The sequence below is a fragment of the Strix aluco genome, chromosome 4 (assembly GCF_031877795.1).
Source record: "Strix aluco isolate bStrAlu1 chromosome 4, bStrAlu1.hap1, whole genome shotgun sequence".
Taxonomy (NCBI): Eukaryota; Metazoa; Chordata; class Aves; order Strigiformes; family Strigidae; genus Strix; species Strix aluco.
In genome coordinates this window covers 2,761,123-2,788,770 of record NC_133934.1, presented here as the reverse complement: position 1 = coordinate 2,788,770, position 27,648 = coordinate 2,761,123, and the positions used below count along the sequence as shown (strand labels likewise).

Genomic DNA, 27,648 nt, shown 5'->3' with positions numbered 1-27,648 from the left:
TTGTTCAGCAATTCCCTGGGGATCTGGCTGGAAAGACAAGTGGGAGGGAGGAAGGGTTAAAAATATTTTTCAAAGAAAGCTTGGCTGCTGCTTTGCATCTCCGCAGGCTGGCATACAAGGGGGGCTGGAGATAAACAGACTTCTGCTGGAGGTACCGCTCCTCCTCTCCAGACTGGCAACGTAGTGTTGATAACAGAGAAAAGATGAATCTGGAAAATCCCTGAAGAGGAGTATAAGGATATAGCACAAGTGACTCTGGTTGTGGAAGTCTCACTTTCCACAGAAAAAGGGAGGAAATGATGAGCAGGCATTTCTGCACACAGCCGGGGAGAGACCTTCCAGAGCCAAAGACTGGTGGGAAAGCCACAAAAGGCATTTCTGTAACAACAGAACCGAGAGATTAGCTCCTGGGTAGGCTAAGCACCAGGCAAATATATCTCCCAAATCCCACATTATTAAGGATTTAAGCTTCAAACCCATTTTACAAAGCTATCCAACCATGGACACCTCGTTAGCGTTTTTATGACTGCAGCCAAAGATGTTTCATCTCTAGGAGCTGCAAAAACAAATCACCACGGGACATAAGTTGGGCAAGAACAAAAGAGAGAAGGAACAACTTCCCATTGTATCAAAGAGCCATCCTCCTTAGGAGAGACTTGCCAAGAGCACTGGAGTGATGAGAAAACCATGACATCACATTTACAACATTTTGCTTGCTTTACCAAAGTCTTCACTGCCCTGGCTCTGCTGTTTTCCATCCGTGGGTACACGGAGTACTCGGTACATACATAAGAAAAGGACTTCTGCTATCAACTGTTCTGTTTACCACGAATAAAAGCGTGGTAACCAAGGTTACTTGGGTTTTGCTCCTGTGATTTTTGTTCCCAGAAAAAGCACTATTTCCCCTCCTTCTTTAGGAGGTGCACTGACAGCAGCTCCCTGGATGAAACAGGACTCTGTTGTACTAAACCCTGAGCGCAGGAAGATGGGGTCCCCCCAACAGACCTTGCAGCCAAGAAATAAGCAGGTACCCTGAGGGGAGATGCCCCCGGGGTTGACAGCCTTCACGTGGTGGCTGTGGAGGCCAGTTACCTCCAGGACAAGCTAGGCTGTCCCAGCTGTCCCCTAGACATTGCTGCAATGTCTCCAGGAATGGTGTCACAGCCCTGGGAGAGTCCTCTCAGTTCTTCCCAGGACCTGCATGTGCAGAAGGACACCTGGGCTGTTACGGCCATATCACTAATTAGCTTTGTCTTGAGGGGAGCGTGGTGCAATAGCTGTCTTGAATCAAACTGAGGGTCCACCAAGGCCGGTCAGGAGCCAGACCCAGTCCTAGGGGAAGGACCACAGCCATATGGTGATGGCCACCTTGCCTTACCCTTCTAGTCTCCAGCAATCTGCTGACCCCACCCTGGCAGACACTAAGTTTCCCTCTCCATTATTCTGCTTACTGGCTCTTGGTGAAACATTTCTCCTGCAAAATGGGCTTTCTGGACCTAGTTACACTTTTGTGTAACGTAGCGAGGAGTTCCTGGGCTGAACTGCAGGTTGAGATCCCAAAGAGGGTCCTGGTAGCTAAACCCAGCCCTGCTGAGAAATACTGCATTGCTTCTGCAGGTCAACCACAGCGAGGTCTTCTGATCTCAAGGCACTGACTGCTGCAAGGAACAGTAAGAACTGACTTGCTCCTTGCATGTAACGATGGATTAATGACAATGCTGCCTATCTGGCTGGAGGAGAGTATGTTGTGTTCTTGTTACTCAGCATAATGATGAGCTCAGATCTGCACAGCCAAGTACAATCTAGTGAGTAAGAACCAAGCACCCATAAACCTCAGGGGAAGAGGCTGGTGCCAAGGGAGCCAGTGGTGAACAAACCTCCTCATTTGGCTCCTTAACCCTGATTGACCCTTCCTTAAATTCCAGGTACAACCAAGCATATCTCTGCTTTCCCACTGCCAAGATATGTTTCAAGAGGACATTGAGGGAACATCCAGCTTCTGCATGCAGACCTTTTGTTCACCTATGCTTTATATACATAGCAGAAACAGTATTTTTTTTTAATCACTGTTGTTAGGTTTTTATTCTCCAGAAATACTATGTTCCTTGGAGAACTTGGCTGTGTGTGGTCAAGGCAAGATGGGACAGCCAGGCTTGGGGTCCATTTTCAGGTCACATTATTGTCACAGTCCCAGCTCCTAAATTTTGAGTTTATTTCAGTATTTCTTTGCTAGAAATGTGCTTAATCTGTTCATTGGTTTTTTTTGTTTGTTTTTTTTTTTTCCCTGAAGCCTTCCCCAAAGACAGTCTGAATTGAACATTTCAGGTATCTCAAAATGGGAACAAAACATAGCTCAGATCCCCAAAATAGCTGCCATCAAAGAGGCAACACAGAAGCAAGGAAACAGCTGTGCACTTTGTTTTCTTTATCCTACATTCTTTTTATCTTCACTTGGGAGGAGAACGGAGTAACCTCTGCTCCTTGCCTTGCAACACACTGCTAATCTGGGGGAAGGGCTCCATGCAGGGTTTTGCAGCCCCATGTGAACTTCAGACACACGCTGGGGTCTCTCAAACGCTTTGTCCTGAATTTATCACACTGAATCAAGGCTGTCCCCCTCCTTACATCATCTGTAGGGTCAACTAGAAAACAGGATCTGGCAAAAGGGGTTTGGTGCTCAGAGTCTTCTTTAGTTGAGCTTTTTCTGTCAAGCCAGAGAGGAGATTTGCTCAATATCCCCATTATTTTGCTTTTTTTCCTGCCTTCCTCCTATGGGAAGCAGTTCTATGGCAGCACTGAGGCTAAGAGAGTATTTCTAACACAGCAGAAGTGATGAAGACCACCTCTGTGAGGCACAGCAGTCCGAACACACCCATGGAAAGAAGGATGAGTCTTCACATGCGCCGCAGATGGGGAGAAGCAGAGAGGGAAGGATGAACCCAGAGGGTGGCAAAGCCATGCGAGCTTAGGGCAGCCTTCAGCAGCCCTGGTGTTACAAGACAAGCTGTGTGAACCAGGCATGATACAGCGGCAAAAAGCTGGGGACAAAGCAAAGGTGCCAACAACTCGGCACCAGGGTTGTACTTTGAATCAGCAACCATCATTTCCCCCAAGCCCCAGCAGCTTTTCTTTCTGCACAGGGTTCACCCTTTTCTTCCATTGGAAATGAAAGAGGAAATCTGGCTGCGTATGATATGTAATTAATTGAAAGACTCTGACTTACAGAGACAAAAGAAAAAAAAAAAAAAGAAGAGAGAAAAAAAAGCCAGCTCAATTAAGTTACAAAAATTAATCTGTGGCGTGATGCCCTGGTTGGCAGGTTGAGGCCAACTTTCTGTGAGCTTAAGTCTTGTTCAGGTATGGGTTAACTCTTCACAGGCTAACAGCCTCAAGGCTTGCTGCCTTGAGGAATGCCTTCCTCAGGTGAAGCCAAGAGCATCCTTTGTGTTTACTGAGCTTCCCCTTCGCCTTCAAGCACAGCAGCTTCCAGCAACACCCGTGCTTCATGGCAGGGGATTCTGGGGGCAACGTTTAGGAAGGACAACATGGGTAGGGGTAGTATTGCATGGACAACTGCATGTCCAGAGCAGAAAACCAGGAAATTAAACAATTACAAAAACCTCTCAAATGTCCAGATCATAAAGAAAATATTGATTTTTCTCCTCATCAGCCTGTAAACAGGATATGAATGTAGATCGCTAGCCTGGACAACAGTGGGAAAGCTGCCAGGAGAAGACCGGGCAGAAGACCACAAGCCCCCACACCAGCATCTTCAAGGCTTAGGCTTTGAAGGCTGTCTGCAACAGTGCACAAATTGTCCTTGAAATGTCAGCTGGTCAGGACTACTGAAGGCAGAAAAGGGATGTGAGCACCTCTGTGGCGAGCAGGAGACACTTGGCCACAGCCGACTTGCTGCAGACAATCAGAAATATTTGCTTACAACAAAGAGGTTGACCCAGAGCAGGGGGAAAATGCCTTCCTGGCCCACTCCAGCAGCTGTCTTCCCCCGTGCAGGCTTTGCCAAAGGAATCCTCTGGGCTGCTTTTTGAACACATTAAATTTTGATTGAAAACGATCGTTATTTTCCTACCCTCACCAGCTGCCAAGAAAGCAGCAGATGGGTGAACTCAGCGCTGTCTGGGAGCCAGCTGAATCAGAAGCTCTCCGAGAAGTGAACTCCGTGCGCCCCAAAGGGACCAATAAGTTCAGGACAGAGTTTAACGTACCCTGGATGATGCTGGCGTGTCCCTCCTCTGCTACCATGTCCCACGGCATCGAGTAGGGGGCTGCCATCTAGATCTGTAAGGAAGAAAAATTGCAGTTTGAGTCTGGTTGAAGCCGGGAGAAAGAAACCCCATGGCTCTAGCCACATGAAAAGACATTCACCCTGCTTCTCAGTGATGTAATCCCTTCCTAGATATCAGCACCCTAGGCTACATTTCTGTTTTCCTCCTACTGGAGATGAGCTCTACCCTTCACTGCTGCTTTTGGGATACCATGTCCATCCCAACAAGGCACCACCAAAGGAGGCTGCCACCAGGGTGATCCTGCACACCTCAATGCTTCTAGCATCTAGAATCTCTTTCCTCCCCAAACCTAGAAAAGCAACACCATTGGGTTTTCCTGCAAGGGGAATCAAGGCAGAGACTTTCCCACTTGGGCTCATTGATCTGGGCTTGGCCTCACGCTAATATCATCGCAAGGCACTGGGTAGATGCAGTTATGTAGACAGTCATGTCCATGGGTTGCTCTTTAAAATTCCTTCCAACCCAAACCAGGTAAGACCATGATAACACTGGTCCCCCATATCTCACATTACTCCAGTGAATCTTAGCAATTTGCCATACCTGACTTACCACAGCCAGTCTTCCCCTCTTCACTCCAGCGATGCTGCTCTTGTCTTCTGTCCACTTTTGGCAGATCTGCAGCAACCATGTTCTCACATCTGGAGCGTATTTCCACTTCGTTACTGAATCAAACAATAGTTTGCTTGTTCATGCCAATGTTGGCGGGAAGCAGCAGCACAGTGCTCCTCAGGGTCCCCAGCAAGGACAGCAAACCTGACAGACAGCTCCATCACTGGGGGCTCACAGGGATCACACCACCCTTCCCCAACCTACACAGGTGATACCACCCCAGCACTCATCTGCAGGTGTTTTTCAAGCAGTGGAACAAAGGGTTTGTTATTAGTGTGCAGAGACTGTGCTGCTGCGTGTGGTGGGGGCCCAGACTCAAACTGCTTGGTTCTACCCAAAGGCCCCCCTTCCTTCTCCTCCTCCTTCTCCTCTTCCTCTGGGGGTTCCCATTCTCTACCATTCAAGAACGAGGTGAGTCAGACACCAAGAAAAGCCTTTTTCAGGGAGGTATAAGCCAATACTCAGTTCAGGTGAAGACTCCATGGTTGGACACCCCAAGAGGCAGCAGTGACCATCTCTTGGGGCAATGAGCATAAACAAGATGGCTTTTCATGGGTCTTCCCACCCTTCTCTTCATCCTTCTCCTCTCCCTCTACACTGCTTTAAGCCCTTTAATGACCACTCAGCTTGGGAGAAGAGGCTGAAAGAACTCAAAAGACAAAGCAATGCCCACCACTGCCCGGAACATGGGTAAGATGACAGACAGTGCACAGGGACAACGGGAAGGAGCACACCGCATTTCTTTCTGTGCCCACCTCATCCTCTCACATTCCCTACAGCAGCCCATCCACCGGTGCTGGCTTGTTCCTCTGCTTTGACCTCTCTGTGAGCCATCACGTTCCCAGGAAAGTTTATTATTAGAGCTTGCACCCACCTAACCTAACCAAACAAACTGCCGCTAGCGGAAGGGACACCCTTCCCAAACCAAGCCAAACCTAAAATGTTTGTGTTTCATTTGCTTTGCAGCAGTGATTTTAATCTGCAGCAAAGACCAAGCAAGTGCAGTCATCCCTTCCCTGCTTCCCTCTCCCATTTTAGGGAGGGGAATTTAGGGTTTTTACTTATTTGTCCAGTCTTGCAGCCAGAGCGAGAAGAAAGCTGTAGGCCTTTGCTTTGAGAAATCTCTTACCAGCCCCACTGTGTCATGACCACGTCTACTGCCAGGGAGCAGGTCCTTGGGCAGGGGGACAACATGGCCTTCTAGCAGATTTATTTCTGCGGAAAAAAAAAACCAAACAAAAAAGGCATAATTCAAGGAGCTTTTTAACCCCATCTCCTGAAGAAACAAAGCTGCAGGGACTGCAGGGGATCAGAGAACCATTGAATAGTTTGGGTTGGAGGGGACCTTAAAGATCATCTAGTTCCAACCCCCTGCCATGGGCAGGGACACCTTCCACTAGCCCAGGTTGCCCAAAGCCCCGTCCAACCTGGCCTTGAACCCTTCCAGGGAGGGGGCAGCCACAGCTTCTCTGGGCAACCTGTGCCAGTGTCTCACCACCCTCATAACAAGTTTCTTCTTTGAAGAAACAGAGTGGTTTGTACTTTTCCCACTCTCTATTAACACTTTCTGAGCTCCTGACCAACCTGAACTGGACTGGAAGGAAGGAAGGACTCAGGGCTCAAATAGCTAAGCCATTTCTGCAGAGGAAAGAGATCTAGGCTGTGCCCACCACTGGGGATGTGTCCCTAAACAGCAGAAAACTGGAACCAGCCACTCTTGTGTCCTTGCCCCAGGCTGGACCAGCAGCTAAGAGGCATCGGAGGATGTAAAGATGCTTCCCCGTGAGCAGGATGGCTGCTGCCTCCTCTTGCTGCTGTACTCAGGACCAGCTAAGTCCAGGAACAGCATGCAATTTCTTCATTTTCTTCCTAAAAGAAGATCTGTGTTAGGTAGATGCATGTCATCTTGGTGGTCCCTTCAGGATGGAACACACTGAATAGGGGCAGGTCACCTCTGACAGCACAAGGCATGTAAGAGGCACCATAATTTGTAATTCTGCCTTTGTGTTCTTCTTCGTGCCAACAAAGGGAGAGGGGATGTGTCTGCTGGTACAGGATGAACTTCAGCCCTTATCTCAAGAGGTTCCACAGGGAAATACAACAAAACTCTCTATTGTTGCACAGGAAACACATCTTTCAACAGTCTTCGGCATCAAACCTGCCTCTGGGACCTTCCCCGTCTGCTGGTGACATCCCTGCTGACCCCAAGCAAAGCGCTTCCTCCCCATTTCCCCGCGACGCGGCGAAGCTTGCGGATCGCCTCAGAGCATCGGGAGGGCAGCGATCCCCAACACAGCGCCGCAGCCGGGAGGGTGCGTGAAGCCTCCACACCCTACGCCGGGTTTTAGGACAGAGGAGACTGATGTAGAGGGTGGGCACACGGGGTTAGGACCTGCTTTCCTTCCTGTGCTCATACAGCCCAAGCTCCGGCAGCGGGACGCTGAGCACATCCTGCATGTTTGCAACCCTCTGACTTCAGAGACAACGTGGACAAACCCACCCAACTTCTGATTTGATGCACACAAGCCACCTTAGATACTCTGCATCCCTCTCCAGAAGATCCTGCGACCCATCCTTACCTTACGTCCCTGCAGCCTCCCCTCTTTGCCAGCTCCTCAGTTTTTCTTTCTCCGGGGCTTCACAAAGCAAGCAGAGGTGAAAGGGAAGACCATGGGCAAAAACGGCTCTTAGACTGACAAGATAAAGAGTTAAAGCAGGCAAAGCAAAAGCTTTGGAAGAAAAACGGTTATGTAATAAATCAGATATTAGAAGGCAGGAAGGTGCGCTATATAGAGGAATCAAAGTCCGGAACAGGATGTATATAAAGCAAATATTGAGCTAACTTTGATAACACAGAAAAATAGAAGATTTTTGGTGGGGTTAACTGAAGGCTCAATTTTAACTATTATAAATTTCCTGTTTAACTCGTGTCGGGCGGTTTTACAGTGATCTATACAATACATTGTGTGCCTAATGATTTCCTAGCCATGAATGGGTCACTCAGATTTTACTTTCCATGCTTTTTTTTTTTTGTCTGTCCTGAAGCAATAAAGCTATTGAAATCCTCCAGGCCTTGCCCATTGGGTGTTTTCTTTCCTACCAAGACATCAAACTACCCTGAAGGTTTATTTTAAGCAAAATTCAATAGGAGGGATCACACAAGCACCTTGTTGAAAATGTACAATAGGAGCCGAACCCAGGGCTATTCAATTAACAAGTGCTCCATTTTCATGCAATTCCTGTTGTGAATTCATTACTTTAATTAGGCTAGCAAGTTATGAAGCTAACAAGGCACCATTTGTCTGCCAACACGTAGGCGAAGAGATTCGAGATCAATTCACATTGGAAGGCAGAGGACCTCATGAAAAGCTAAGCAGAACTGGAAACCTCTGCAGATACTACCAGACTTGCCAAAATGAACGAGATAACGGAAAGCCAGGAACAGGACTGAGAACCCTGACTCAAGGGAAATGTTCAGATTCATCTAGGAAAACCTGACTCATCTCTCTTAGGAAATGAAACTCATATAGTAGGCATCCGCATTATCCATTCCCTTTCAAAGCATTTTGAGCTTTTAAGGGTTTTGCTCTTCACTGGCTCCTATTAGTAAGGGAGCACGATGCTCCCGCCGGCCATTTGAGACCTTCCTCCCAGCATTTACTCTGTGATTATCCTTGGCCACTGCATTCCCCCTTTGTTGTCAGGCCAAAGCAAGGCTCATTTTTAGCATCCCCAGATGAGACAGGATCTCCATCTACCCTGATCACTCTTGCTTACATGTTTTTGGAGTATTTATTTTCTGAGCACAAGTGACCAGAAAAGCACAAGTTATCCTATGAGACTCTAGGTCATCTCCTACCACACTGGAAAATTGGTACCATTCACATCTCAGAAGTTATTTGCATTTTTCAGAGATGCGTTTGCAGCAGCCTCACATTCAGCTTTTCTTCATTGGTTCTTTGAGTGATATGAGCTCAAATCCCTCTATCAATATCTTCAATATTTGATTTTCAGTGCTACTGCTAGGTCCTCCACTTTGTTCTCCACCATTTCTTGACCCTCCTCTGCATTTAACGCTCCTCTACATCCTTAGTGAATTTCCTGTACAAAAACTCTTGTGGTTAAGATCATTTACATAAAATGTTCACTGTGCACATTCCTCATGAGCTCTACAAAATAACCTTCTCTCAGCCCAATTCTCCTTGCAACACTGACCACTCATTAAATCTTCAGCCAATTCCTGGCTGACCTCGTGACTCTTCTACCAATGCTCTCAATCTCCAAATTAACAGCTTCCCATCTTGAAAACATGTATGCCAAATATACTGTCCAAGGCCAGGTAGATGAGATCTTCCACATTTCCTTTACCTAGAAAAGGAGTCACTGAAGGAGAACATCAAGTTCAAAGGGAACTGTGAATGATAAGGGGGACAAACCAGGCAACCTCATGAGGTCCTTCCCAACTGATTCTGCAGCTCCTAGGACACCCACCTGTGCATCCCTTCCATCCATGCTTGTAGACCGTAAGAAGTTATTTTGGACTAGGAAAAAAACCAAACCAAACTAAATTTTAAGATTTTTAAGACCGAAAAGATCTTGAGAGTCTCTGCTTGATCTTGCCTGACTTGCCGCAAGAGATTTTACCTGTTCTGTTCCCTGTGTCAGCACTGAAATGCGAGTACGAGAGACGTTACGTAAATAAACATTTTTCAGTTGGCCAAATGTGGAAGTAGCTGAAGCCCAGGAGCCTGGGGCTCAGCTTCTGGCATCCACGCTACAGGTGAGGCAACCCAAGCTCCACCTTAGCTCTGCCTGCGGGTCCCATCGGATGAGATGACCCATCTGGAAGGGAAAATGGAAGGACAGAGGTGGAAGCAGGGAGATGCACAATATACCTGGAAGTCCTCCTTTGATGAGGAGGAAAGAAGAAAGTCCTCACGTTCAAGGGGACTGGAACAAGGATTTGAGGGGGGAATGAGACCCATACCTTCGAAGCTAAATGGCAATGTGAAAAGAGTAAATATACATTAGCTGGAAAGTTTGATTCTGCTCCACAGTAAGTAGAGAATGAGAGAGAAGAGAATAAGCCACTCAAAACAAGTAAAAAAAGGATGCACCTATGCAGGAGTTTAGTCAGAGGAGATCTTCTTTGACCTTTATATTTTGTTCCTAAAAAAGGAGACTGTAAAAATTACAAGCTTGTAAGTGTGCTCACAATATCTTAAACGTGTTGCATACTCTCCCTTTAAAGTTTTGGCTGCTAAAAATAAATTGACATTTTGACAGGCTCAGCCCGAAGAAGAGAGCTGTAGATTAGGGCCCAAGGTGAGGGCAAGGGGGCTGGGCAGTGAGTGGAAACTGCAGCGGGTGAGATACAGCACCGAGTCAGCACTGCCGGCCTGCTCAAAGAATGGCCAAGGGTTTTAAAAATGGGAGCAGATAAAACAATCACACTTTTTGTACTCTCCTGCTCAAAGCTTTTATTGCTTTTTATTTTTTTTGCTAATGCACAAATGTAAGGATATTTCCTTTAATCCTATAACACAAGAATTTTCCCCCAAACGCTGGTTTTTTCAAAGATTTGTTGATGCAACTTCACATTCAGATACCTTAAACCCCTCTGCGTTGCAGGAGCTGGGTAAGTAAAAGGTGACAAAACTGAGGCCAATGGGAGCAGAATCAAACTTGAGTCTCCATGGAGAAATCACTGCTCCATGATCACTCAGTGGCCCACTGGGCAACTCAAAGCTTATCGGTTATGACCAACACTTCCAGAAAGTTTTAAGCTAAGTATTGTTGGAATGGAGAAAAATTATTTTCCCTCATTTTTGCCGTGGAGAAATAATCCAATAGGATGGAGCACCCCAGGATTACAATACAGGGGGCAAAAGCAGCAGGTCGAAAGGCACATCTGTGTCATATGGAAGAGTCACAGGAAGCACAGAGAAGGGGATCAGTAGCGAGCAGAGCATGTAAAGAGGCAACGCAGTGCTTGCTCTGAAAGCTTCCCCACCAATAATCTGATGGTATATTACAAGTGTATACAGCTAACAAAACTGTAAAGACAGAAATTGGTATCTGGGAAGAAAAAAAAAAAAAATCAACTTTATTTGTAGGTGATGTTTCCTCCTTTTAAGTCCTCCAGATGATTCTGCTGCAGTATGCCTTTGCTAAGCCCAGGGCTGGTACCTGCAGCATGGACTTGGACAGAAGCATGAGAGCAACAGATCTGAGCTGCCAACTTTGTTAAGCACCCCACACAGCTACTGCACCTCCAGGTACAACCGAACCTGTGCCTAGTACCACACGGGTGCACAAGAAACCTGTCATTTGTGGTTTTGTGGATGAAAACATCCTGAATTCAGGCCAAGATTAACACTACGCCGTGTTCATGGAGGGGATGATAATTAAGCCAGTGGTCTCCACCAGCAGATGCTCCACAAAGTCGGGTAAGAAAGAGACATGCCTCACTTCTAGAAAAATATCCCAATACTTCAGTACTGGAGTAGTTTCTAGAAATCCCCAAATCACAAACAGCTCATCACTGGTCACAGAGATTTCCTCTTTACACTCAAGCTAAAGGGCTGTTACGAACAGAGCTCTAGAGATGGCCAGAGCTCCAAGGAGCTACATGTACTGAGCTGACAGTCTAATTTCTGTAGCAGTTCTGTGAAAGCATTTCTTTGCAAAGAACATCTGTTAAAATCCTAGTAAGATGGCAACTTTTAGTTTTTAATAATCAATCACAAACTGATGTCAGGTTAAATCTTGAAAATCCAGAGCGAATGGAAGATGCAGAAACCGGGGCATAAAGGCAGCAGGCAGAGTTAGGCACCAGAGGAAAGAGCAAAATTCTCACTTGAAAGATAATCCAGACAGGCTTAAAAAAAGTAATAAAGTTGCTTTTCTTTCACTGACCTTCAGCAACTTAGCTGCATTTGTAGAGCATCTTAAGAATAACCACAGGGTAAGACATGAATAAAGCCATGGCCAAGACTAGATTTCCCTACTCAAGCACCAGAGGGATGGTGGAAACCCTCCTCATTACTTGGCCAACACCAAGATCTAGCCCAAAGGCTTGTGCTGAGAACACGTGCCCATGCGTTAGTAGTAACAGGACTGAATGCTCTTGGCAAAGCTGACACGTGAACCATTTTGCGGGGTCTGTAGTCTAATACTGAAGCGGTAACTAGCTGCTTCTCTCAGACAATCACTCTATAGCGTCATGGAAGGTTGTTCAGTGTTGTGTTCAGAGCACGTACCGCAAAATCAAAGGAAACTGCACCTACTCAGCAGTTCAAAAGCAGCAGATACAGCCCAAGTGCATTTACAAGTGGGAGACGCTTTCCAGAACTAGCTGCACAGCAAGGGAAAATTCCTGGATTTCAGTCAGAAGTCACAGAATCACAGAATCATTCAGGTTGGAAAAGCCCCTCGGGATCATCAAGTCCAACCCTCAGCCCAACTCTACAAAGTTCTCCCCTACCCCACATCCCCCAACAGCTCATCCCAACGGCCCTTAAACACACCCAGGGATGGTACACACATCAGAAGCTGTTATTTCTTCTGTGCACACTTGAACTATGCAAACCAGGCTGAATTTAACATGCTGCTTTTACAGAATGTCCTGGTTTGAGTGAGTGGTAGGGGTTTTTTGGTAGAAGGGGAGGGGACTACAGTGGTGGCTCTTGTGAGAAGCTTCCTGAAGCTCCCCCGGCAACAAGTGGGACTCACCTTTGCACCAAGGCCGGGCCAAGTAGCTGCACCTCTGTGATAACGTATTTAAGAAGGGGAACCTGGGAGGAGTTGTGGGAGCTGTGAGGAGAACATTTGTGTGAACACTGAGGTCAGTGGAAGAAAGGAGGAGAAGGGGGAGAGGTGCAGCAGAGCAGAGACACCCCCATATCCCCATGAGCCCCAAGGGGGTCACTGGAGGAACAGATGCCCATTGGCAGCATGTGGGGGTCCCACGCTGGAGCAAGTGACTGCACCCAAAGAAGACCGGGACGCCATGGGAAGAAGGTCCCACAGGTGTAGTTGGGTGTGGGGAGGATTGCAACATGCAGGGGTGACCCACACGCCTGAGGGAACGACTCACAGAGTTGGTTTGTGGAGGTCTGTCTCCTGGGAGAGGGGGGCCACGCTGGAGCAGAGGAGAAATGCCAGAAGTTCTTTCCCCACCGAGGTGGAAGAAGCAGCAGGAATGACTGCAGCCCCCATTCCCTGCCCCTGCACTGCTGCGGGGAGGAGGTGGAGATATCAGGAGCAAAGCTGAGCCCAGGAAGGGAGGGGTGGGGGAAGGCGTTTTCATGATGTGATAATGCTTCTCACGGTCCTACTCTGTTGTTGTTAGTGTCTGTATTAAATTGATGGGTTTTTTTTCCTCCCCTCACAAGTCTGTCTTTTGCCTGTGCCTTAACGGATGAGATCATCCCTCCCTGTCCTTATCTCAAGTTCCTGGGCCCTTTGCTTTCCTCCTTCCCAGCACTGGGGGAAAGTGGGGGGGTGAGCAGCATCTTGGCTTATTTTCCCCTTCCCATAGCTGGGGAGGAAGGGGGGAGTGAGCAGCTGCGTGGTGCTCAGTTCCCCTCTGAGCTCAAACCACGACACATAAACAGTTTGTAAAAATCGATCGAGCGTAAAACCTTCCTACAAAAAAAAAAAGTGCAAGTGTTGTCAAACAGACAGAAACCATTTGCAGATTCAGTTTCATCAGCAAACTGATCTGACTCATGCAGAGCCTCCCACTCAGCGACCGAGGTGGAAAAAGGAGGGTAAGTTGGGATCTCCCTCTCCATGGCAGCCTGGTTTTAGATCAACAGAAGCTGATCCTGAAACTGCACCCTCATTTATACGAATATAAGGAGTAGGATTTAGCTCCTGCATTTGTGTACATGCAACTATCAACTTATCCTTACAGCTGCTGAAAGACAGAGACAACGGGCATGAACTGGATTAATATCTGTCATCCTGCAACAAGTTTGAAATTTTACCCAATTAGAAGCCCAAACAAGAAGATCCAAACTTAAAATAGTTTAAAAAACCCCAAACCTTAAAGCTTTACATTTTAGTCTTTATACTCTTCTGCCAGTTTAAACAACTAACAAATTTTAGAAGAAAACTGCTCAAAGCTTAAAAATTCAAGTTTAGGAAACAGTGAGTTTATTAAAGAGGTCACAGACAGACAGCAGATGGATACTGTTTATTGGTTCTTTCCATCACATCTGAGTTACAGGTGTAAAAGTCACACAAACTGCAGGTATAAACATGTAAAACAATACAAAAATAAATGGAAAGGTAATTTTATATTTACTGAATCAAGTTGTGTAATAAATACAATAGGCAAAAAGCTTCAATCACACAATTCAGTTTAACTGAAGTTACAGTAGTGTTTGTAAATACAAGTTTTTAACTTAAAGTTGCAAATATTAAAGCATTGAGAACTAGTATAAAAGTGAATTTTGGCACATTGTAAAGTGAGAAGTGTTACATTAGTATCTGACTGTTGTGTAAAAATGAAGCAATTTCTCACTAGCTTTCTGAGGTACATTTTTTAAACAATCTAAAATTAGATCAACAATGCGGTTCTAACAACTCACAGTTTACAATTCACTATACTAGTTACAATTTTTCCCTTTTAAGAATACCAAAGTATTCCAGAGCTTAAATCTGTGCAAATTCAGAAAATTTTCAATTAAAAAATAATAATAAAAAACTTATTAGGGAACTTTTACATGCAACTCAAATCCTCCCTGCGATCGCTTTTGTTAATTGCAAAGTGTAAAATTGGACTAATACCAAATTGCACAGCTTAATATAAAATACTCCCAGATTGCAGTGCAGTTCAAGTTGCAAATGTTCCTCTCCTAAGTTTATCACATTTTTCTCCCTATAACTTCAGTAACTTCTGATCACACTCATTCTCGGTGAAGAAAAAAAAAAAAACACCACCACAAGCTGCTAACATAGAGGTCAGCAAAGCATGTAAACCCCTTGAGGACTCTCAGCACTTCTTCACAATATCAGAAATGCCTGGACACAAAGTTACTGTTACCCATTTTCAAAAGACAGTAAAAGATAAAGGAACAGTGTTAATGGCACTTTTTCTGTATCCAAACATTTGTGGTTTAGAAATGGTGCTTTTTTTTTTTTTTTTAAGTTTTACAGTAGCTAAAAAAATTTTCAAAACTAGATCCTTACAAGTATCTCAATCCTCACCTCAACTTCAAAAGAGTGAGGAAACCAGATTACCCTACAGATGGGGTTTGATACAGTATAAACATCTCTGACCAGAGTACAAAAGTTACGCTCTTCTAAAAAAAAGTGCTGCTGATTGTTAGAAGTAACTCCAAAATAATCAGCAACTGCTATTAAACTATCAGCAGCATCAGGCATTTACACATTTTAGTCCTCAAAGAGTTTTCTTTTAAACAGTTTAACCATTTGTGCTAATATTCTTCACTAGGTTAATTTTAAGTCCTTTCACCAAAACCGTATTTCCTTAAAAAAAAAAAAAAAAAAGAGGGTGCAAACAATACAACCCATGACATCCATTTATTTTATGCTTTGTGAATAAATGGTGTCATCTGCAAGGCACTACTATGTTTAAAGGATACCACTGTCACAGTTTCACTACTTCGGTATTTTTTTCTGTTTTAAAGTCACAGTTTAAAAAAAAAAAAAAAAAAAGATTGAGGTAATCAATTTATTTCAATACCAAAATATATTAATTGAAATAGTACCAGTATGGTGAAAGGTCTTCATAATACACAGCTATTACCATATAGCATGCAGTACAGTATATAAGTATACTAGGCCTTTTTTCTGAGCTCTTCTGCTTCAGTTTTTAAGGAACAGCTCAATTTGCACAGTAGCACGCCAATTTTAAATACTGATTTCCTTTTTGTTCACAGGGCATCTCGCTCATAATTACAACTTGCGAGGCCAACCCCAGATGAATTAGCCCCATCAACATTTATTTTTGAGAGCTGCACAAATTGGGAGTTCTTAAAGAGTTCAGCAGAGCAAAATAAGCTACAGTATCTTCATCTATCGCTCAATTGCACTTAAATCTACTCCGTTATTGACTTACAAGTTGAGACAAAGCATCAACGAAGTGCCTGCTGTCCCAACCACTGGTATTTCTTCTGACGTTACACAGTCATACCACTATTCTAGAAATATGGCTTTGCAGATTAGATAACTTGTACTGAAAAGGAGCACACTGGGTTTACACTAAGTTTCTTGGCAAAGAACTATAATTTGTTAAGAATTTTCTAATGCCCCTTTTTATTGCAGTGTTACAACCAGAATTTTGTACTCTAATAATCCTGGCTTGATAAATAGTTTCATGCAACCAACTGTACTTAGTTTGTAAACACCCGCTAGCCCCCCAAATTCACTGCTAGCTACATTTACTCTACCAGGCACTACAGTATATTAAGACTAAAGTATAGCCATGCATAGATAAACTCACGAGCCTTATCATGATGCTCTATACCTGTAATAGGGGTTACCCCAGAAAGCCTAGAAACAAACTAATCACTGGCTTTTACTGTACTTTAACAGGATACAAGGAGTTTATAAAGTCTCGTGGTGTGCAAAAAAAAAAAAAAAAAAAAATTCTTAAATTCAGACAGCTTTTTAAACCTAGTAGGAAAGCTAGTAACGAAACCTTATCAACATCTATATCCCAATCTGCAGCACCTGGAATTCCACCTCTGCACCGTGTAACCCCCACAGCACAGGCACCCAGCCAGCTAGTAGCAACGTGTACTGAACGTCTACCTAAAAGGTGGTTCAGTTTTTGACAGGCTTATTGAAATTTCAGCCATTTCATATTCCAAAGGTAAAAAATATATTTCTTAAGTAAGGCATAAAACTGTATCTAGCCTTAGGTTTGACAGCAGGAATTAAATCTCATTTTTTCTGCCACAAAAAGAGACTGCATGGACATGTTGTAAGCATTTTAAATGTGCTGTAAGAAATTATTCATTCTGTTTCTTACTGCATTACATACATCTGTCCAAAAGAAAAGTTGCAGTTGTATTAAAAGGTTGAGCTCTTCCTAAGGCAAAGGAATAAGAAATTAAAAATTCCCCCTGGACTGTTTTCACTTGACTAAATTCTGAACACACAGCATTCTACAATAATCTGCTTATTCAAATAAGCTTCAATAATGACCTTTAAGTAGCTGCTAGGGTACCTTATGATACTTCAGTCAGTGACCTATGAAGTCTCACTTAAAATTGTACTAAATTAAGTTAAAGGACAAGTTGCCAGAATTCCTGTTACTATATCATTTAGTAATGTTGAGTAAAGGTTTTGTTGCAAGTACTTAAAACCCGGTGTATCAGTTTAATGAAACGTTACGGCATGCAAATTCTTCTAAAAGTTTCACAAACGAGTTCTTTCATATTTCAAGTGTATCTTAAGATATTTTTTACCTTTGGAAATAAGTTGTTTTCATGAAAAGGAATTCTTTACTAAAGAATCTCCCTCTTCTCTTGCTTTACTTAGTTTTTAGCAGTGAAATAAGAATCCTTCAGACATAATCTTCTAAGCAACAGCAAGTTGCAGATTACTGCCATTAGTTTCATATATATTTTCTAGAACACCAATAACAAGAGTGTGAAGAAAGCAAGGTATCTCCACTTATCTCATTTCACCCTGAAATGTATAAACATCTTTTCTTTAGAAAAGTCACAATTTCGATTGCAGATTCAAACTGTGCAGAGATTATGAGACATGCTGTCCCCTCAGAAAAATGTTGATGCCTAAGTGCTCCCCCATTTCTCGCTTTGGGAACACCCTTACAGCTGCAGGATCAGATACTCTTATGAGTTTTTGAAGTGTTCCCCCATTTCTCGCTTTGGGAACACCCTAAAAGCTGCAGGATTAGGTACTCTTCTGAGTTGGAAGTGTTCCCCCATTTCTCGCTTTGGGAACACCCTAAAAGCTGCAGGATTAGGTACTCTTCTGAGCTTTTAAATGTTCCCCCATTTCTCGCTTTGGGAACATCCCCTAATCCCACATGTTGAAGTACACCACTGCTCATCAATGCTCCTGTGCAACAAGTTTCAAGGGACACCCAGAGATTAAAGTGGTTTGATTATCTGCACAACAGACCAATTCCATGATTACATTCTGACCTACTAGGAAATACAGTTTCGCTTCTTTTCTTCTTCTTTTAAATAAGTTTCCACTACTAGCCAGAGATTCCACGTGATGCTTTTTACGTTCTGGAATTAAGGTGAAGTGGAAGCAAACCTGACAGTACAAACAGCTAAGCAGTTACCATATTAAAATGCCAACCTTACAGGAATGATCTCTTAGTTTTAAAAGGAGTGCTGAAAACTGACATTTCACTTAATTTTCTAGTTAACCAGCAAGGACAACAGCATTTTTGGTTACTTACACTAGGTGGTTCAGAAATGCACAGAACACACATGCTTATGTCTTCTGCTCAAAGAGATCGTGATACTCTTGTTCTTCTAGTTCTCTGTTGTACTTCTCTATTTCCCTGTTGGCTTCTTCCAAGTAATCGTTCATGAATTGGTCCATTACTGATTTTGAAAAACTAAGGAAAAACATTTGTGCAAATGGTGTTCATTAGAAAAGAACATACAGGTTTGAAGGATGTGCCAGTTCAGGGACACTTACTGAAAGCAGAAATTCAACCTATTACCTTCCGTGAGTCCTGCAGCCAGACCTAACCACAACTACTCTGTATTACTGGGGAATAAAGGAGTTGCACAATAGACATTTCCCAGTCAAGAGGAAGAATATAAGAACAGCAACACTACAGCAGGTTTGCAGACGTTTACAGCTGTTTTGGTTAAGTGGAAGTCTAAAAAACTGCCCCAAATTTACGTCATCCGGAAGTGGTTAACCAGGGCCTGGATCTTTTATTGCCAAACACCAAGATGGTGGTGGAGTAAAAGTCCAGTGAATATTGAAGTCCAACTTTGCTGTTAGGCTATTTTCTGCCTGTATACCATAACTAGGAGCTTACCCTGCAGACAGAAGTCTGCTGGTTTAAAATTGTAAAGTTGTCCCACAGGGCACAGAAAATAACTGTTTTTTCTTATTCCAAAACAGAATCACAGAACCCACTTGGATTTTTGTAAGGTTTGTTGAAGTTAAAGTGAAAAGTAAACTGGGAATATAAAACCAAATTTGAAATTTCGATAATAAAACAAAGACAAAAGCAATAGAAAGTTATGAAAACAAGAAAGAAGAACAGGAACACACTGGAACATTGGTGTTAGTCTGGCATTTCTTGCCAAAAATATGATCAGGTTTAAATTTAAAAATAAAAATAATTTCTGGAAAGAAATCCAGAGGACCCTGCTTCAGCTGTAGTTTATATTCCGTAAACTGACACCAAACAAGACCAGCAAGGACAGTGCGTTTACAAAGGGGTATATGCCAGAATTTGTTAAGTAAATCATACTGCTTGTACGCTGAAGTAGTTTTAAAATAAGGCTTTATTTGCTTAAGTGAGTTTAAAAAGTGATTACAAAAAAATGCAACTCCACACCTAATTCTGAACACCCTGTTCATATTACTGCACTGCATTCAATAAAGGTTTTTCTCGTACTGAGTTGCAAAATGAGAGCAATCATTTAATATCAGCTTCACTGCAAAATATGTGGCACAAAAAAGGATACTGTAGTAAAACCTAAGCCAGTCCTGATAGTTTTTACTTGAGCGTGCACATGCACATGCATGCACACAAAATTATATTCATTTGGAAGTTTTATCAGTCGTGACCGTGCATTAAGCAATATTACAGCACTACTTGGTTTGAAAAATGTTTCTTTGACAAGCTGTGATCCATAAATTATTCTCTGCGCAAGATCACATACAGTTTTAGGATTGTTTTGTTGGTTCTATTCTGCTTCTTAGATCATATCTCTGAAAAAGTGTTTTAAACAGTAAGCTTCAAATGGCAAGTAGCCACGCACAGATTCAAGGAATAGAACTTTTCACTTCATATTACCACCTACAAATCAAACTGGCTCTCCAGCTTTGACAGCATACATTTTAGATTTGCATAGCCTGTTGCCCACCTAAAACCTTCAGAAAAAAACCTCTATATTTTAAAGGATACATGGATGGTAGTCCATTTTGTCACCAAAAAAATTCACAAATTGAGTCCCGTTGTAAAAATAACCAGCTGGAAGTGGATCCAAGTGGCGTTTCACCTACATTAAGAAAGAATATACCATACATTAAACATTTAAAACTCAAAACTGCTTAGAGACAATCCTAAAAAAGCTTAAATAAATAAAAGAAAAATTCCTATTGCTGAACTTAACAGCAAGGGAGGAAGGTATGGCTCCGTATGGACTAGGGGAGTTAGCAACACTAATCATAGTCATGCCAAACTCTTAGGAACCCAACTCCAGAGATGGCACTTGCAACCTAAAGGTAGTTGATGAGGGCAGGATTAGGCATTTGGGATCCTAATTTGCAAGTGACAACCTGCACAGCACAGGGAGAAAAGATGGGGAAAGGCCATTACAGTAACCAAAAGCATAAGCTCATCCAACATCTTACACCTCACCCTACTTTTCAGAGCTAACTTGAGGCTCTGAGATAACACCGAGATTTCTATCTCAAATCCCTCCTGGACAGCCTCAGCTGTGTTTCAAGCATATCAAAAGACAGTAAAAGCTGTAATAATTTAGTGCTCAGCACGCTTGTTACGGCAGGTATGGGAGGTGCTCTGTCATACAACTGGATATTTAAGAAAATCAGCCAAAAGAAGGGCTTGCTATTAATCGCTTCTACTTACATGAATGTTTTTTATTTCCTGAAGGGTTAGCATTCCTCTGGTTTTCAGGGCTTTCCTCTGAGGTTTCTGTATGAAGAATAAGACCCCAGTTATACACTACTGAGCGACAATGTGATACTACAGTTTAGTCACGTTAAGAAAAAAACAGCAACCCAAACCACAAAACATAAAGTTCTTCCTTGAAAATGTGGATAACGGTAGTGAAATCTATGATCACATGCTATCATGCTCAAGCCCAGCATAGAAGTACTTATTTTAGAAGCATGGATTTTAAAAATTAATTTCTAGACAGAATTATTCAACTATATTAAGGCACTTGCAACTATGGTCTGAAAACAAAGGGACAAATTAAGTGATCTTACACAAAGCACCGGTAGAAGTGACAAATTCTAAAAGTATTTTAAACAATACAACTTAAATACAGCTTTACTGCAAAAAATGAAGAAAACTGGCACAGGAACAGAAAAACAATCTAGTTTTCGGTCTGAAAAGTTTTATAATTCATTTCTTTTATGCAGCATGCAGTATCTCTCAGAACTACCTGAAACCCTACTATTTGTAGTCTTGAACTGTTTAAAGAGGAAAAACTTCACACTTGAGGTAGCATTTAAATTCCAAGTTTTCATAAAAGTAAAATCATATTCCATAGAGTGCTTGCTCACATGTCAAAGGCATTTGTCTCCATGTATTACCCATGTGATATGTACAGAGCGTGAGATACCATCACAGAAAATGCTTACTTCCCTGAAGTAACACAACCTGCTAGAACAGAGGTGGGAACCTGAAGATGCTTAGAAACAGCTCCAACAGTGGTCTGCAGGAAACTTTTTTTTCCTTACTACACAGCTTTTTAGAGATACTCTGTAAATCCTAAGCCATAAAGAAGTAACCATGAGTATTTAACCAACAAATGTTCCAAAATGGGCATCACAAAAGGGCACAGTTGGGACTGTAGGCTCAGGTTCCAACCAGAGTGCTAAAATATGCAATTTGTATGGTTGAACAATTTCTGTCCAAGTGTGTTTCTGAATCAAGCCTCAAGACTCGCTTCCTAAGACCTTCATGTGCAGCCTGGCAAAAATAATACCTGCTGGTATTACTTGGTTACGTAGCAGCAAACCATCTTGTCCTGCACTCCCCGTCAGGTCGTGCCAGTCCCTGTGCGAAGTGGCAACACATCACAACTGCAAAACGTGCCTTCTAGGCTTCGTGATGTGCATATTCCCTGTTCCCTGCTCCAACTTCTGTTGCACAGGTACATTAGCCATGCAGAAATACATGAAGTCTTACATAGCTGCACACGGCAAATTAAGCAAGACAAAATGCAAAAAAACCCCCTATACCCTCTGTTTCAATGGATTACTTCCAAGGAGGTTTAATTTAGTGAATCAAAACAGGTTTTCAGCTTTGCAGCGTTCAGGTACTTCAAGAAGATTTATTTCATACTACACTTTAGCTTTTGGCAACCATGTCTCAACTAAACCATTTTGTGTTTATTCTGGACGTTCTCCATTTGCTCAAGCATTCAAGAGCAGCTCAATCCATGAATTAGCTGGAGCAGACATTAAAACAATACACAAATTGCAATTCACATTTGCAAACTGTTAGTTCTCTTTCTGAAATACGTTTACACCCTGGAATGCTAATACCTTGGTAGAAGAGAAAGGAGATTAAAAAGAAAATAAATTGTTTTATCAAGAAACCTTGGATTCCTCCTTTTGTTAAGAAATGCCAAACAGATCACACTGAACATTAGTAAACATGCCCACAAACCTGTTTTGCAGTTTCTCTGAGCCAGTCTTTTATATCCTCTTCCTTAAGAGAGCAGCCAATGAACACAAGGAAGCACTCCTGTTGACTGCTGCAATCTCTGTTATCGCTTCGTGAATCAGGAGGAGTCGGCCCCTCCTGAACAGGCACAAGGCTTAGTGAATTAGACGATGTGTTGTGGCAGACTTCAATCACTTTATCAGCATCTATCAAGAAGATGGAAGAAAAAAAGCATACTCATAATTGCTTATCTAGTTTAACATCAACACATTGGTATGGACAGAATACAGTACATAAAAGTTTTCAAATGCATTTACATGCAGTGCAATCACAAGACAATATGTAAATAGTAATTTGCCCTTACCTGAAAACTTAACTTTGCCCATGATGTGATAAATGTTTCCAGAAAAAGGACTTGGCTTGAGCAATGACTTAATCGCTGTTTGAAATAGAAGACAAATAGATTATCTCACTTATTTTTCTCCTCCTTGGTGTAGCTTTTGGTCAGACCTATGCTACAGGTCTCTAATCCACATCCTAGTGCTTGAGGGGAAGAAGCTGCAGTGTCCCCCTGAGCCCCACTACGTAACATTTCTATATGTTCTCATTTCTTTGCTATGGTGGGAAATAACATGTTTGGCAGAACAAACGCTTACAGTGTGTGGAAAGTAAAATGGTGCTCCTTAACATTGTTTTGCTAAGGAAAGAAGGAAAGGCATGATTATATAGCTACTCTAGTAGCCTAACAGGGTTGTGCCTATTTTCTAGTAACTACAAAGAATTATTTGGCGTAAAAAGTAGGAGCTGATGGTCACTTATAAAAGGTATTTCAACACTACTAAATAAAATTAAACATAAAATAAAAAGCAAACATATGAAGATAAGTGTCTCAGTCTCTAGAAACCAAAAACTTAAATTAGATTTTCATTGGAACAAAAATTTCCAGAGCAGACACTAAAGAAGATAATTTACTGTACTTTAAGGAAGGAAAGCTGAATTTTCAATTAAAAGTTTACTTCAGCAGTAATTAAATAACTGTGCTACATCAGTGCCTTCCTCCCCCTCTACTCCTCAGTATTCCAAACTTGGATTTAAATCAAGTCAGTCAAAGTTCATTTGTACCTTTACATTTGGTCACAAATCGTGTTTTTTCTAGAGGACGATTAAACCACACACAGATCTGAACCATTGGAGGGAAGACAGACCCAGCTCCGTATTTGCCTTCGTACCTGAAGACAAAAACAAGCACACAGCTTCAACTTACAGAAAACACACATGCTTGTGCTCTTCATCTAACAAACTTCTTAAAAGGAACATTTATTATTTCACCACAGGTAAGCCTTGCTCATAGGAAGAAAAATAAGCTTTCTTCTCTAAGACATCCATGAAAATGTAATATTAAGAGCATTAGGTTGTTCAAAGCACTCAGAACTCCTTTTGATGCTCTTCCCACTGCAAGTTTTTTTTTTGTTCTTACATACTATCTACATACTATTCTTGCATACTATGATCACATAGATTAACAGTTGTTCAAAGGTTTTAAACACTTTCCTTTCCCACTTTCTCTCTCTCCCTTTGGCTCCATACAATCCACAGCAGCTCTGACATTCCAAACTTTGTGCCAGTTTACTTTAGGAGCCTCACTTGCATCCAGTTTAGAGCAAGAATTAGGAATGAAAAGATATACATACATACAGGACTGGCAAGGTATGGCAAATAAATTGTGCTTCCAGCTCTATAAACGTAACTAGAAAACAGTCAGCCAAGAGTTATAATGGCTGACAGGTTTATGTTTTCTGCCAAATAGGTGCAGCATGGATAACTGCAACAAGATGTGTAAAGAACCCTGAACCACGAAAAACACCACTCAGTATGAAATGGAAAGCTTGGTACCATGTATTACTGTGCCCTTAGCCTCTGCCAAGACTGTCAGTAAGGTTGCTGGTTTTTATGAATAATTGTTCTGCTAATAGCTAGACTGACACAGCAAGTTCATTCCAGTAAGGCTGAATAGCTGTCAGAACGAAATTACTCTAGTCATTATTGACCTCACCCATCCCAATCCTTCCCATCTTATTCCCAGAGGGTTCTTTTCTATTCTTCTGAAAAGCAACAGTAATCTTGCCATTGATTTAAATGGTGTCCAGAAAGGATCCTTTTCCCCATAAAAGGACAGCAAACGTGTATCTACTAAGAATACTCATCAGCTCCCTTTTTAAAATGATTTACAAAGCCAATGCCTGTTCCAAATGAGTAGTCTTGAAAAAAAACTAAATTAAGTTAGTGAGACTTTTTAATCTTCAAGTTAATTAGAAAAATAGTTTTAATATTTCTCCGTCTAGATACTTGCCAGCCAGGATACATTAAATACCGAGCTCTCATCATCTGAGGATTTGAAAAACTGCTTTCCGAGAGAATTAATTCAATATCCTCATTCCTATAAAGAGATAAAGATCAAGATTTTTAATTTTATAAGTTCAATAAAATGGCCACTATCTGTATGCTACTTACATAAAACAGAACGTGTTAGTCACAGTAAAATTAAGAGTATTTTTCCCTTAGTGTGACAGTAATAGTAACATAAGTCATACTCTGCAAACAAAAACATACATGTGCTAGTCCCTAGACTTATATAACCATAAATGTAAAGGGAAGATGCCTTTTGCATGAGAAACAATTAAGAGAAATCTGCATCTCCTTTGTATAAGTTACAGGAGTAAAACACGACCATGCAAGTTTCTAAGTGTATGCATCCCTTCTGCCAAAAGTGACAAATACTGGACAGTGATTAACGTTACCTAGTTACAACTCCATTTTCTGCCAAGATGAATGAAACAGCAGGATTTGCCGCTCGGATAAGGCTCTGCAGTTGCATAAGGAGTGGATGCTTCTGCTCTGTAGCATGACTTGTGAAAACCACGTTACTCACTAGTCCTGTGTAAGGAAATCAGAGGACAGTATACAGAAGTCAGGTATGCAACAGTGACTAATAAACAATTAAGCAACATAACAGCCATTCTTCTCTTATTTTCCTTCCATCTTACTACACTGAAGAGAAAAAAAAAAAAACAACAAAAAAAGCAAGGAATCTTTCATCTCACAGAAATACTTTAGGCTCAATTAATCAAAAGAATCAATCAAAAGAATCAATTCATACGAGAATCAGTTTGAGGACTAGTTTAATAAAAAATAGTAACATTTAAAGCCTTTTGACAAATTCAATGTGTAGGAAGAGAGGCTAAACAGCTAAAAAACCAGTATTTTGGACTTTGACAGTTGCCACTTTCAAAAACAAGAGAAGGTTTTTTTCGGCGCCGTTTTTAAAGAAAGACCCTAAAATGGTATTCAGACAGCAGGTCTGAACCCACAAGGCAGCAAAAAAAGATAACAGCGGAAAAAAAAAAAAAAAAAAAGGGGATAACTATTTGTCCCGAGCCCCTGTTCCCCAAAAGGCTCAGCTGCATCACCAGAAAAGCAATTCCTTTTTCAGACTTCACAGTATCGCCTTCACCTTGCACCTAGTGCCACTGATTTTACTGCCAAAATGGTGAGCAAAAACTTTCCCAGATTTGAAGATGGCAACACAGTCTTCACGTTATACCTGCTGCCTTGCCAGGTATAAGACAAGTTTCATGTTAAATGAGAGCCAACCGCTGCTACTGCGGATGTCTCTGAAGGCAATCAGAAATAACACACCAGCAATCACAGCCGTCAAGCCCTGGGCGCTGGAAGGGATTCTCATTAAGGAAAAAATGAGAGATGACATATCGCAATTATATCAAGAATATTCCAATTATATCAAGAAGGTGTTACATCAGAACAAATTTCAGCCCAGTTCCTCAAGGAGATTGCAGTGCCAACTCATTGGGACTCCCTAGGATGTCAGTATTGTCCAGAACGTGTAAGGAATGTTATTTCTTTGCTCAGTGTGGGCAGCTCATTTCAGACACTTTCCTGTAACTACAAGTAGAGTGTAAGACAGAACAGTAAATTCTCGAATATCCGTGAAGAACTGAACCAGGACGCATGTCCCCTGTCCCCAACTCATCACTATTTAAAGCAGAATATGTAATGAAGCTCACACCATGATCCGCTGCCTACAGTTATTCCTGATCTTTACAGAAGTCATTGAAGTCCACTATCCCTTGCAGAGAGGCTTCTTTACACATTAATTTCTATACCAAATGTTTCTGGGGTACTTACATTATACCATATGCTCCCAGTCACTGTTACTTGCATCACTGACCCTTTCAAGCAAGAATTTCAATAATAAGCCAAGCAAATTTCCATCATTAGTATTTCTCTTTTTTTAATCTCCCACAGAAGTTTCCACTCTAATTTCAGAAACATCTAAGTCTTCCCCAATACACAGTTACTCTTGAAAGAGATGGGGGGTGGTGGGAGAACGGCAAGCATGCTTAGAAATTTAAGTCACACGCATGCTTGAAATTATTATGTAGATCATGCAATTAAGATGAAAAGTATGAATAAGCTAATCAACAACCACCACATTGTGAGTGTGCTATGCACAGTGGGTTTTTTTCCTTAATATCCCCAAACTTGATATTAATTCAAAAGTCAAGTTTAATTAAAAGCATAGTTATACTTTCTGTGAAGTTGGCACAGAACAATAAAAAGGCTGTAGAACATAAATGCTATGAAGCATATATTGCAGTTAGAAGCACTATGCCTTGGAGAGAATAGGGAGTTGTCAAGGACTAAACTGGCAAAGTTGAAAGTTAAGAAAAAGACAGAAGGAATAAAATATCCAGCAAATCAGAAGCCTGTGTATCTTGTCTCACGCTCCTCACCCACACTCTTTCTCCATCACTCCCCATTTCATTTGCGCTTGTCGAAGGGGAACAGCTTTTGGGCACTAGCTGTCATTCTCAGTTGTAAACTCCTTCACCACCTTGGAAGTAACAGGAGACTGCTCAGAGCCTGGGGAACCTGCAAGCTTTGGCTCTGCACACACCGATGCGTAAGGCTTGTAGGTGCCAGTATCCCACAGAAATCAGTCCTGGGTTAGTGGGCAACAGTCTGTGACACTGAACTGACTGACAAGTGGTGTAATCCAGAAGAAAAATAGCTTTCTGAGAACTGGGAGATGCCTACACAGCTCTAGCAACAAATAATTTTGACCTTTTCTATTTAAATTGT

At 42.2% G+C, this 27,648-nt stretch overlaps 1 protein-coding gene across 1 annotated transcript in view; it reads right to left on the bottom strand.

Moving 5' to 3' along the window:
* Positions 1–14,103: 14,103 nt before the first annotated feature.
* DNAAF9 (dynein axonemal assembly factor 9) overlaps positions 14,104–27,648 on the bottom strand; it is an 84,621-nt gene continuing 71,076 nt past the window's right edge. Inside the window, exons 30-37 of the mRNA XM_074821779.1 lie at positions 25,287–25,422; positions 24,839–24,925; positions 23,611–23,717; positions 22,853–22,927; positions 22,492–22,694; positions 20,719–20,784; positions 20,032–20,125; positions 14,104–18,481 (exon numbers count right to left, since the gene is read on the bottom strand). Of these exons, the coding sequence (XP_074677880.1) occupies positions 18,369–18,481; positions 20,032–20,125; positions 20,719–20,784; positions 22,492–22,694; positions 22,853–22,927; positions 23,611–23,717; positions 24,839–24,925; positions 25,287–25,422 (881 nt within the window). The 3' untranslated portion in view covers positions 14,104–18,368. The remainder of the gene's footprint in view (positions 18,482–20,031; positions 20,126–20,718; positions 20,785–22,491; positions 22,695–22,852; positions 22,928–23,610; positions 23,718–24,838; positions 24,926–25,286; positions 25,423–27,648) is intronic.